General features: G+C 55.9%; 1 protein-coding gene across 1 annotated transcript in view; it reads left to right on the top strand.

Annotated features, from left to right (window-relative positions):
• Positions 1 to 13173, top strand: part of LOC122376148 (protein CBFA2T3-like) — a 90669-nt gene that overhangs the window by 25249 nt on the left and 52247 nt on the right. Inside the window, exon 2 of the mRNA XM_043355898.1 lies at positions 7882 to 7977. Coding sequence (XP_043211833.1) covers positions 7887 to 7977 — 91 coding nt within the window. The 5' untranslated portion in view covers positions 7882 to 7886. The remainder of the gene's footprint in view (positions 1 to 7881; positions 7978 to 13173) is intronic.

Raw genomic sequence — 13173 nt, 5'->3', positions numbered from 1 at the left:
TGTTTTTCTTTTCTTTTTTAGATTGCCGAGTGTGCTTAAAAAGGCTCCCTCACATGGTAAAAGTGACACAGAACCGCACCTGGGCGTGGGTTAAGTGCGTCACTACTGGGGCCCCTAAGGTAAGGGTGGGGCCCCTTGAGCAGGTTTGGCCTCCCCCTTTTCAAGATCCTGGATACGCCACTGAATTGTCAATTACGGAAAATCGGAATACCGATACCAAACCAAATACCAACCAAAACCACGAGGAAATACCGAAACCAAACCGACTTGGGAAAATGAGGGAAATAGGTACCAACTTTTTTAACGATTTCTTAGCCTCTTATACATACTCGTAAGTGAGGGTTCATGATACCAACAAAATACCAAACACATTACGATTCAAATACCAAATACCAAGTTGGTATCGGTTTGGTATCGGTATACCAAAAAGTTGGTATCCGATTGACATCTCTAGTGAACACCTATAGGTACCTATAGTTATTTCATTTTCATATAGACTTCTTCAGTCACTCAATCTTCTTCTCCCTGCTCTCCCTCTCTCTCTCTCTCTCCCTCTCTCTCTCTCTTCCTCTCTCTCTCTCTCTTTCTGTCTCTCTCTCTCTCTCTCTCTCTCTCTCTCTCTCTCTCTCTCTCTCTCTCTCTCTCTCTCCCTCTCTCTTTTCTCTCCCTCTCGCTCTCTCTCCCGATCCACTGGCGTCCCTCGTTCGCTTTGTCGGGCCCTGCTTCTTTTTTTGTTTCATTTTCAGGTAATATTATTAATAATTTGAAACGGAAAACGCTTTTGCATGCCTTATTTTAATTGTTCATGCTATTCTGATCCCTCTTTGTATCAGGGGATGTTTGAATTCTGAGTGGAGTGGCGGCTGTGGGTATCGCTCTCCGTCTGAACTGCACACAGCCACTCGCTGCCTCTGCGCCACGTCACCGTGCGCCGCGCCTCTGCGCCACTGTTTTGTCGCGGCGCGGCGCGTCTGTCACTGCCGCGTCACCATCGCCGCCTGGGCGGCATCACTCGGCGCGGCGTCAGCGGCGGCGCCGGCGGGTTTGCGTTGGCCGCCGCCGGCAGAGCTCTGCTGTACAGAGCGGTGACTGAGAGCGAGCACGGGACGCGATCCACGAGTCAGAGTAGGCTGCCGCAAGGCCCATGGACGGCGGGCAACCAATGGCAACGAGGGAACTGGAAGTCTTCAGTCGCATGGATCGATAACTAGATATGAATGATAAAAGCCATTAGACATACGAGTAGATCTTTCAAAGTGTTCATTTGGTTAACATGAAACGCGTACGCTAAGCATCGAACTAACCGAATAATGTGATGACAAGTGGCGCACTATTTATCACTTGGCCACATCAAGGAGTACAATTTATGTTGTGACCAGCTGAGGTGCCAGCCATTGCCAATCAGCCCTGTGTTCAATTAGTCGGCCGGCCGGTGGTGGGGGCGGCGGTGACAGCTGCCTTTGACAGCCTGTCAAGCGCGGCCCGCGCCACCTGTCCCAGTCCGTCCAGCCGGCTGCGGCCCGCCGCTCCTCCCACACCCGACCAGACCCGACCGGACCCCGACCAGACCCCGACCAGACCCCGACCAGACCCTGACCAGACCCCGACCAGACCCAGACCAGACCCAGACCAGACCCAGACCAGACCCAGACCAGACCCAGACCAGACCCAGACCAGACCCAGACCAGACCCAGACCAGACCCAGACCAGACCCCGACCGACCAGCCCCGACCAGACCCCGACCAGACCCCGACCAGACCCAGACCAGACCCCGACCAGACCCAGACCAGACCCATACCAGACCCAGTCCGGCCCTGACGGAACCGGGGCGTCGCGCCGGCAGCGGTGCGGACCGACCGCGGTGGAGCGCACATGTATGTATGTCTCGGACCACATCTCTGAGAGTGGAGCCGCGGTCTGATAACAGCACGGTCCCTGACTGATTCACTGTATGACCGACCATCTTTGCCGGCCTCCGTGCGCTGGGTCGGGTGTTTGCGGTGCGATTTCTGAACCAGTGCGGGGTCAGACAGTGCTGGGTCAGGTCAGTGCGGGGTCAGTCAGTGCGGGGTCAGGTCAGTGCGGGGTCAGGTCAGTGCGGGGTCAGGTAGGTGCAGGCTGCGGGATTAGTCAGTGATGGGTCAGTCAGTTGAGTCAGGTCAGTGCGGGGTCAGTCAGTGCGGGTGGGTTCTGAGTCAGACAGTGCTGGGTCAGGTCAGTGCCGGTCAGGTCCGTGATGCCGGCGCCGTCCCATTAATTAGTGGTCCGATCCGGACAGGTGCGCACCGGCCGGCTGTCAGTGACGGGTGTCTGACGGCCGGCCGCCGTCCGCCGTCCGCCGTCACCGGCCGGCAACATCTGCTCGCGCCGCCGTCCTTATACTGCCCATTGGCGGGGTGCAGTTTGTTTATTTATGCGTTTTGTTGTTGCCATCCAGCCGGCCGGCTGATTAGGGTCGAGGAGTGCCGGGGATACCGCGGCCATATTCCGCTCTGATGGCCCCGCTCCACGACTGTTCAGCGCCCGCGGCGTCCGCCGCGCCGGCACGCGGAAGTTGGGACTCTGGTGTCAGCGGCAACTCTGCATCATGTCAGCAATGTCCCGCTGATGTCCGCGTGCCGGCCCGGCCACCCGGCCCGCAGAAAACGGGGCCGATCCTTCTGCGAAACCGTCCGTCCAGCGTCAACACACGGGCAGCTGGAGGCGCGCCGACCCGGCTGACGCAAGGTGCGCGGCGTCTGATGACGACTCCGCTATCTCGCCTGTCAGCTGAAATCAGCCGCGGCCGGCTGGCTCATGGCACTGCCCCGCAGCGACGGCGACATGGGGCCCTGACCCCCCCCCCCCCTCCCCCGTTAGGGGCGGGCAAAAGTTGTGGTACCGTGCCGCTAGCCCCCCTCCCTCCCTCCCGAATGAGAAAGGCCTCGGGCCCGTGTCGTCACATCGTATTCTATCGCATTCTGCCGACACAACAGTCGGGAGGACGGCCCGGGTCGGGAGGACGTCCCGCCCCGCCCCGGGCCAGGAGGATGGCCCGGGTCGGGTCGGGAGACTCAGCTGCGCCCGCCGCCGGTCGGCAAGGGATGGCCGCGGCTACAAATCTTCGCCGCTCTCGTGTCCGACCCTAATATTCATTAGCTCGGCGTTCATTTGCACCAGCACGCCGTACACCACGACTTTCAGCAGGGCCTGCCGCCACGCAGCTGAACTGAAAGCCGAGTCAGTCTGTGTGAGGCGCCGCTGCGAGCACCTCACCAGAGCAGCGGGAGCGAGCACGCGAGGGGGCCGCGCTGATTGTGGCCGAGCCATCGGCGTGGGCAGCTGAGAGGGGGGAGGGGGAGGGGAAAGACGACCGCGGACAGGTGTCGGCCGCCCACCCTGACCAGGTGCACGGCGGCCCCTCCCACACTTTCGGTCGGCCCTCCCCGCTGTTCGTCGGCCCTCCCCGCTGTCGGTCGGCCCTCCCCGCTGTTCGTCGCCCAAAACTTCCAGAGGCAACGCAATTTGAAATTCTGTAAATGTAGCGGCTGTTTTATGACATTATTTTCAGTATCCGATTTGAAATTAGTGTAGGATAATATCTATGATGTTTGTCCATCTCTGATTGACGAAATATGAAACATGCCGTCTCGTTAGTGATCATGGGCCATCGATGCATATTTCTGAGCATCGTCAATGGCCATTTTTTAGTCGCGTTTGCGACGATTTCCTCGGTCTGAATTCACCGTGCCTTATTCAATCCGCTATGGACATACCGAAGTGAGGGGAGTGCTGTATGTGGCAGAGTGCCAAAGATTCTCCAGGACATGATGTAGGAGCGCGCGGCTCTCCTGCTGTAGGCGTGGAACAGCCGCCGGGACATGTCGGACGGACACGGCGCGTCCCAGCGGCCCTCAGCGTGCATTTAGCGCTCGCACTGAAGTCGCGGTGATTTCCTGACAGTCGCGCGGCCCACCAGCGACTGGTGTGTCTGCTGATTATGGGACGTTGGTGTCTGATGTGTCTCTACCTGAGTCACCACTCACCAGTCACCGTAGAATGACTGAACATGACCGCAGGCAGCTACCACCCACCGTGTGCTAGGCGACCTCGCAGTTCTGACTGCACCAGGCTGTGGGGCCGGCTGAGCGGCTCTGAGCTGGTTAGTTATAGGGGAGAGCGGGGCAATGGCGGACGGTGGGTAATGCCGGCCACCCATCTCTAGTGAGTACTTTGTCCATCACTAATCAGCTGATGTTGTTTACATTTCAGTTGAGCGCCATTCTAGCACGTGGTGCAAGTTTGTCACAGTAGCTCCATTATTTTCATTTTTATAGCGTTAAATGTGTTTTTCGTATCTGATTTTTAATTTTTGTTGCATCTATTTGCTGACTGTGAAATGTGTTAACGCATTTTCAGAAGTGCTGCTTTGCAATGACCTTCAATTAAGCCTTTCTTAGGCGACTGCTGGATTTGAGGTGTTTGTGGCACAATGCCTTTGACTGCTGCCTGCTTTCTTAAAATAAAGCTGACCTCGGGGTAATACCGGACACGTGTCCGGAATGACTCCACGCGGTTTTGGTTGCGACTTCTGTCGTTAACCCTCGCACGACCAGGCCATTTCTCATAACACGAACGACCAGGGGGGGGTTGTTACGACCCCCCCCTGGCGTTTCGAAACGGAAGGTCGTAGAGCTTAGCGGAAAAAACCAACGGATTGCTCTCAACGAGATCTCGCGATTGGTGGTATATTTTTTGGTCCTAGGTCAACATTTGACCTACTTTTGACCGGTCAAAGGTCAAATTTTCGGAAAAATAGACTTTTTTCAACTTTCGGCGGCGATTGCGGCAAAACGGTGGGAGATATCGACTTGAAACCTTCACTATCGTGTTCCTTGATCAATTCTCTATCGTTTGGTATGTATTTCGTTTCCCTAGCTCTAAAAATGGCGCGTTGGGAGCGCCGGAAGTCGGCAAGGTCACAGTCGGCGGCAGAAATTCGAAAAATCAAAATTTAAATTTTTGAAATCTGATTGTATTTTTGGATTTGGGAGGTCCATTTGCTCCCTAGAGAAGCTAATATTGCTGCATATTCCCATTGAGGTGACAAGAATTAGCAAAATAGTGATTAGGGCGCTTTTCAAAAATAGTGCCGGACGCTGTTCCTCTTGTGACGTCATAGCTCCGTGACCTGACCTGACCCGGTCAAATTTCTTATATCATATGATAGCCAATACTTGCCCCAACATGCATGGGAAGTTTCATCACGATCCATCAACCGATGTCCGTACCACCGGCAGGAAACCTCGGGCGTTGGCACTCAGTTTGTGAAAATCCGGCCGGAGGCTGTACCTCTTATGACGTCATAACTCCGTGACCTGACATGACCCGATCAATTTTTTTTCGGCAAAAGATGCGCAAAGGTTGCCCCAGAGGGTATTGAAAATTTCAGCCCGCTACGACAAGCCGTTTAGCGTGCACTTCGAAAAAACCTCAGGGGGGGGGGTTGATACAACCCCCCCCCTAGGCGTTCTAGGGTTAAAGCTCAACGTTTCGGGTTGCTGTGTTTACGGCTGTGTTAGTTTCCTTGCTGTGTTTACGGTTGTGTTAGTTTGCTGCTCTGTTGGCGCTGCGCTGTTGTGTTGCAGCGAGTGCAGTGTTGTGTTGCAGTGCAGTGTACTGTTAACTGCTGAATACAGTTGTCGTTTCTTAATTCTCACTTAAATTTCCATCGAAAGAACGGTTTAAGGATGAATACCAGTGACGATATTTCGACTTTTTGTGCTATTGCACTTAGTGGCCGGCATTACCCCTCGCTTTTTTGCACCTCCATTTTTCACCACATTTTCGCGTAGGCTCTGAATCTGTCATCAGTGATCTGAGATACTAAAACTGGGTGTTATCTGAAAGCCTATTCCTTTGGCTATAACCACAGTCAAAATCACCATAACATAGCTTCAAATATCTAAGCTATTGAGCAAAATGCTTATGGTGTCGCCATTGCCCCACTCTCCCCTACACAACACTGTGAGTTGGCTGTCCGATTCGCTGGCAGTGTATCTGCGTCCGCGGTGACCTGTTGCCGCACCGGCGCGGATATTCCGCCGGTGACGTCACGCCGCACCGCCAGATGTTGCACGGTGCTCAGCTGCACGTGCCCAACGGTTGTCATGGCAACTCATCTAATCAGACGGCGCCGCCAGCTGATGCCCCGCTGGTCGGATGGCAGCGAGCGAGTGTCGCAGAGGGGGCCGCTGGGGGAGGGGAGGGGAGGGGGGTGCACATCTGGTGCCCGAGGCGCCGCGCCGATCGTTGGCCGACGGAACTGGGCGTCCGAGACGGCCAGATGCCGCTCCCAATTGTGTGGCCGGCTGAAAAATGCCGCCCGAAGCTGGCCGGCCAGCGCGGCGGCTAAAGCGGCCGCTGAGGGCGGGACGCGCCCGCTGGGGGCGGCGGAGAACGGCCAGCGCGGCGGCGGCGGCCCCGGCCGTTGGCGGCCGCTGCGCCTTCATTTGGTGCCGGTGTCTGGCGTATTTGCTGCGGCACTTGTGTTGGGTAACTGCGGCGGGGACGGCGCTGGAACCCCACTGGAGCCGCCCGTCGAGCTTTGGAGAAACGCTAGAGGCCGGGCTGGTTCAGGGGGCGCTGCGGTACGGCTGGCGGCGACATCGGAATCAGACATATGTGATATGAATTAGACAGCGAACTTGGCTGCGCAAACCCTGGCCACGAGGCAAAATTATTGAAAAATAAAGGACGACGTAAGCGTTGTTAAGCATAAACTCCTTGTGAATGACGTATTTTAGCGGCAGACGTTTCGTAGCCACAAAGTCCCATTAGTTAGGAAGCTCGTGGCTCAGTCAGTCGTTCTGTCGTAGCATGTCCCAATCGTTCATTGCATTAGCGACGCTGCCCGCTAGTCTGTTCGTCTGTCTGTCCGTGGGTCTGTCCGTGGGTCTGTCCGTGGGTCTGTCCGTGGGTCGGTCCGTGGGTCGGTCCGTGGGTCGGTCCGTGGGTCGGTCCGTGGGTCGGTCCGTCCGGCCGGCCAGTCTCCGCCGAGCGCTGGTCCCCTGTGGGTTAGACTGACCCGCTGGCCCGCCGTGTGCGCCGGGCTAGTCTACTGTCCAGTGACCGGTGCAGGTGCGCCCAGCCCCCGGCCCGTATATCCGCTCTCTCTATTCCCCAGAGGCGGTAACTATGTATTTTTCCTATATGTATATGCGTCACACAGCACCCGTAACGGTCGTGCGCGCACCGACTGGTGATGGAATTATCGGTCATCAGAACGAGGGAATTTCGCCGGGCCCCGACATTTTGTGCTAAATCGTGTCAAAATCATCAACGGTACCATATCACAGTGCTAAATCGTGTCAAAATCATCAACGGTACCATATCACATGCGTCTGTACCTACATAGATATAAGCATGTGGATGTGGTGGTTCTAATGCTGGAATTTCAAGTGGATATGTATAGGCATGATCTATTGAACAATCACATGAAATTAAACCTAAAATATGTATGAAAAGTTTGATGTAAAAAATGTCTCCTCGCGACGAAGGTAGATATCTATTTTCTCCTTGACATGCATTTTGCGAAATGTAAGAATTAGGCAGTTAAATGTGATATAAATAGGAAAGGCAATAGGAACGTGCTGTTTTTATATCAAATTGGTTACGTACATTCGGGAATAATCTCTTGATCACACCATATAAAAATAACTACATCCAAGTACAATCGTGGTCGAACGGTGGCGAGTGGAGACGTTCGCACTTCGAAGTCCCATTGTCCTTCCCATTTATATCAATCCGTCTATGAAATAATAAAAAGTAGTTAAATGTGACAATTAGCATGGGCAGTCCGCAGTAGCGCTAATTTCTAACGCGGCGACCTACTCTTTTCAGGTCCAATGGAGACAGTAAAGGTCAAGGAGGACCCTGACATGCGACTGAAGCCCAGCACGGTGATAGCCAGCGACCCACACCGACACCGGATCAGAGGTAGGTGGCGCGCGCTCAGCCCATAGCTCAACACACGGTAGTGATGTCAATTTCAGAAAACATATGTCCAATGTCTGTCCAATGTCCAATACTTACGTCGACCGTCCGTCCAAAAATGTCCAAGCCAGCCATTTGTCCAAAGATGTCCGACATCTACGCAATAGTTTACATTCAACACCGTTATTTAATTTGCTTTTAAGGTATCGTTACCAGCTCAAAAGTGATAGTCATATCGATAGCTGAGCTTTCTTATAGCCACTCTATGTTAAACACGATTACTTTATAAAAATGTTGAGGTGTAGCAAGCGATTGTCCAAAGTTGTTCAAAGCCTGCCGTCATTGTCCAACCGAATTCCGAATTGGACATTGGACAAAATCGGAATTCCGAAGATTCAAGTTCCGATTGACACCACTAACACACGGTACGTCACACACGATACCTACGCCGTCACCGTTAACGGCACCTGTCACACATGATACGCCGTCACCGTTAACGACTACCCAAACAGACCGTGTTTGGTCCTATTTGTCCTTCCTTTATCTTGTGATTCGCTCGGAATAATTTACCTCTCTGGATTACAAGTGGCCCTGAACAGTGTTTATACACTTGTGCCCGCCGACATGTGTTCTGCTCGCATCTGTTCTGCCGTCACAAGTGTCGCCCTCGCTGACACACGGCCCCAACTGGAGCTGACACGCCCCGACCGGCTGCCGTCACACGTGTGAGGCAAAAGACGCGCGGCCGGGTGATTCACTGCCGATTCATAGCGACATCATTGGCCTGCAGCTGGTGGGATTCATTTGGGCTACATATTGGTGACATGCTGTAAGCCCCGGTCTCCGCTGGACGACAAGGAGGATAATATCTCACCCAAAGGCCTCTCTCTGGCGCGGGAGGGGTGAGAGCTCTGTCCACCGTTCTCCGTTCATGGAGGACCAGACTAGCCCGCTCCGAACAACTGGCCGGTCAGAGAGAACAGGACCAGCCCGCCCCGAATAACTGCTCGATCTCAGCGCACCGCGCCACACACGGAGCATGGTGCAGCGAGCGGCGGCCAGCGCGCGGGGCGGCGCACCGCAGGCAGACGACGTGACCGGCCGCCTCAGTCCGCTGAAACCGCCTACCACAACCCAAACACACTGGCTTATAGGGAGCCCCAGCTGCACCTGGTTCGACCTTAGGGTAATAAATAACTTTGCACTACATTGATGAAAATGTCATTAATCGTCTTCAGTAGCGGCGGAACACCTTCAATTAAGGGGGAGGGGAGGCACTGCCGACTTTTGGTCCTATTCTTTCTATGCAACGCCCATAGGGCTAATGTTAAAATGCCAAAATCAAAGGGGGGCGCAGTGCCCCGGTGCCCTCCCCGTTTCGCCGCCTATAATCGTCATCATCTACCATTAAATTTCCAAGAGAGCAATTCTAGCAGGAGAAAACATATTGCGTAAAATGATCAAAGTGTCGTCACTGATTTTACTCTGTTATGTAAGTACCCGCCGCCGTCTGCGGATGCTCCCAAAAAAGGACAATGAGCCAGGCTGAGCGCACCCGAGTCCCGGCAGCTCAGCCGAGGTCAGGGACCAGCCGCCGAGGGCAGGGACCAGCCGCCGAGGGCAGGGACCCCGCTGCCGAGCTCAGAGCTCCCTCCGGTGCCGAGTGCCCCTCTGACGGCCGTTCCCACCGGCGTGCCACTGCCGGCGCGGGGCGGGGCGCTGATATTGCTGCAGTTACGCTGCGGCGCTGCTCGCCAGCTCTGTGCGGTGACGTACCCGGCGGTACGGTGTCGGCCGGCGGCCCCTGCACAGCCGGCCGGACACCTGTGCCCCTCCTGAGTCACAGCTGCCGCCCTGCAGCGCTGCAAGGCCGGCTCCCGGCAGAGCACCCCCTATCGCCCCCCCCCCCACACACAGATCTCACCGTGAACATGGGTCATATGCCATTGTCTAAACTATCTGGCTTGTTTCTTTTCTTGTTTCCCTATGTCCTCGCCTGAATTTTACACCGCTAGTTATGATTTACTTTTTAGGTCACCGGTAATTGGCTGCTGATGCACCTAGGCGTTACACCTGCTTTGGTCACACAATGCTCCTGCTCTACTGAACAGCTGACTATTCAGCAGTATGCAGGCTTGCAATGGCCAGAGGTTTTTATGCAATATGAGACATCCCACGTAAACAATAATACTCATACGGATGCCAACAGAACTCGTAAACCCCTGGTCCATCTTACTCGGTATAGCATCGCGATAAACTCGGATGGGCAGTGACGCACTTGGTTGATGAAAATATAGCTATTAACTATGGAGGCCCACATCAATAAAAACACAAATTATCATTGAACAGCGCATGGTGCGTGGGTATTGCTTTGTATAGGGTTGGTAGGGCCTGAGTCCTTCCAATAATTTCGGAATTTAACATACGCCCTATGTCCTTGCATGGTAAGAATGGCTTTGGTATCCTAAATTGACCATTAGAACCTACCAATATGTTTTTGGAAAGTGACGCCCGTGGCGTGGTGAGCGGAAAGTGACGCCACTTTCCGCTCTAAACCTTCATTGACGAGGTCTGAGCACAGCATAAACCTTGTCGGCTGTCGCATCTGATGATTTCAAGTTTTTTTTTTTGTCGTTCAGTGGCTGAGCATATACCTAGATCACCGAAACAAATAAGAAAACGAGCTATCTTCCCACAAGAATAGGTATGCGTGCATGCCGTACACACATAAGCCCGTACGACGCGATCTTCCCCTAGCCCGGGGCCGTTCTGCCGGCCGCGGTGGCGGGCTGAGGGGGACGGGGGACGGGTGTGTGTGTGGGGGGGGGGGGCAGCTGCCGCCTTCCATCCCGCAGGTCCGCGGGGTCCTGGCGCAGCAGCCGTGCGCGCTCAGGCTGCCAAATCGGCCAAATAGTATTTTGATGGTGCGCGGCCGGCGGCGGCCGGCGCCAGCTGCTGGGGACGGCGGCAAAACTCGACAACCGGCACAAAAAGTCTGCGCGCACCGCCGCCGCGCCGGGTAGGGGGGGGGGGGGGGGCGTCATCTTCCGGCCGTCAGCGGCAGCCGCGCCGGCCGCCACCGCCAGACGCGCGCCGGCCCCACAGCAGGCGAGCGGGCGGCGACCGAGGATGAAACGAACAGCGGCAGTCGGGGACTACTTGTTGACCGTATTTCCGGAAATATAGCAATGGTGAAAACAACTTACTGCGCGCATATTATTGCTTCGTATGTGTTTTAGTTCGGATTTTATTTCATCTTCGTCAAATTTAAGACAGATCAGCGCTTCCATCGCCTCCGCCGTCCCCTCACCCGTACTCCACTGCCCCCTCACCCGTGCTCCGCCGTCCCCTCACCCGTACTCCACTGCGCCCTCACCCGTGCTCCGCCGTCCCCTCACCCGTACTCCACTGCCCCCTCACCCGTGCTCCGCCGCCCCCTCACCCGTACTCCACTGCCCCCTCACCCGTGCTCCGCCGTCCCCTCACCCGTACTCCACTGCCCCCTCACCCGCTCGTGCTCGGTCGTCTCCGCCGTCCGGCCGTGCACCCCTTCCCCCGCCGTCCGCCCCCCCCCGGCCGTGCCCTGCCCGCCGTCTCTGCTCGGTCGTCTCAGTCTCTGTTCGGCTGTCTCCGCCGCCGTCTCTGCTCGGTCGTCTCCGTCTCTGCTCGGTCGTCTCCGCCTCCGTCCGTGCTCGGCTGTCTCCGCCCCCGTCTCTGCTCGGTCGTCTCCGTCTCTGCTCGGTCGTCTCCGTCTCTGCTCGGTCGTCTCCGCCGCCGTCTCTGCTCGGCTGTCTCGGCGCCAGGTGGTGCTTCCCGTGCGGCACTCAGCGGCGCCGGCCGAGCGGCTCACCGCCGCGATTTAATGCGATTATTCGCCGGCGCAGACGGCTAATTCCTGTGAGAACAGGCTCAGGCCGGCCGGTCTCTCCCTGGTAGAGTTGCAAAATTTCCCTACCGCACTACCGGCATGCCGGTAATTTTTCACCACCGCAGGTTTTTTCGTGGTATCTGGCATGTCTTGCCGGTAGCATGCCGGTATTTTTGATTTTGCACACAAAAAAATTATCAGCATATGATTCAAACTTTGGATACTAAGAGGCTATTGAATTGTAATAACAGCAATCTTAGCCACTGCAAAATACATTTTGTGGTAAAAGTTCCATATGCCGTATTAAAATTACCGCCAAATTACCGGTATGCCGGTAATTTGGCGGTTTTTTTTGCTTGGGGCGTGGTAGCATGCCGGTATCCCAGAAAATTTTTGTGGGGCGGGGCGGTGCCGGTAGCAGCCCATTGGGAAAACTTTGCAACTCTACTCCCTGGGGCCGAGCGCGCCGGTCGGCCGGCGAACACGGGGCTGGGTGGGTGAGCGACGGCCTCCGCACCCGTCACCACCGTCCCCCAGTCACCACCGTCCCCCAGTCACCCGTCACCACCGTCCCCCAGTCACCCGTCACCCGTCACCAGTCACCCGTCACCACCGTCCCCCAGTCACCCGTCACCACCGTCCCCCAGTCACCCGTCACCCGTCACCACCATCCCCCAGTCACCCGTCACCCGTCACCACCGTCCCCCAGTCACCCGTCACCAGCTCCCCCAGTCACCCGTCACCACCGTCCCCCCCAGTCACCCGTCACCACCGTCCTCCAATCACCAGTCACCCATCACCAGTCACCCGTCACCAGCTCCCCGTCAGCAGCTCCCCAGCTCCCCGTCACCAGCCCCCCGTCAGCAGCTCCCCAGCTCCCCGTCAGCAGCCCCCCAGCTCCCGCCACGGAGCTGAGCTGGTCGCCGCGCCGGGACGGGCGCCGAGGCTGCTGTTTGCTGAACGTGGCCGGGCCCCGATCAGGGCGATCAAAGGCCGCAGACGTGCGCGCCAGGTGCCGCAGACAAGTTTACCAAGACCGGGACGGGCACGGGCACGGGGAGGGGCAGTGATCCTCTGAATTCTGAAGCGCCTTGTAAGTACCGGTAATTGGGTGTCTTTACAAGGGACTTGAAGGCTGCGAGCCGTGCTAGTTAATTACAGTTACGTAGCGATGTGACGACGGTATAGATGGTTTTAAAGTTTGCTTCTAATCCTTAGTGTAATTATTAACGTGTCACTATCTTCAAATTGGAACAATTCATTTACCCGCGCCCTGGTGGGGTGGGGGGTCTATTTTGCCCCCCCCCCCTCCATACTTTTTGATATATCTC

This window comes from Amphibalanus amphitrite, unplaced genomic scaffold (assembly GCF_019059575.1).
Source record: "Amphibalanus amphitrite isolate SeventyFive unplaced genomic scaffold, NRLGWU_Aamphi_draft 000004F_arrow, whole genome shotgun sequence".
Classification (NCBI taxonomy): domain Eukaryota; kingdom Metazoa; phylum Arthropoda; class Thecostraca; order Balanomorpha; family Balanidae; genus Amphibalanus; species Amphibalanus amphitrite.
The sequence above is the reverse complement of the archived record's forward strand: the minus strand, read 5'-3'. Positions and strand labels throughout refer to the sequence as shown.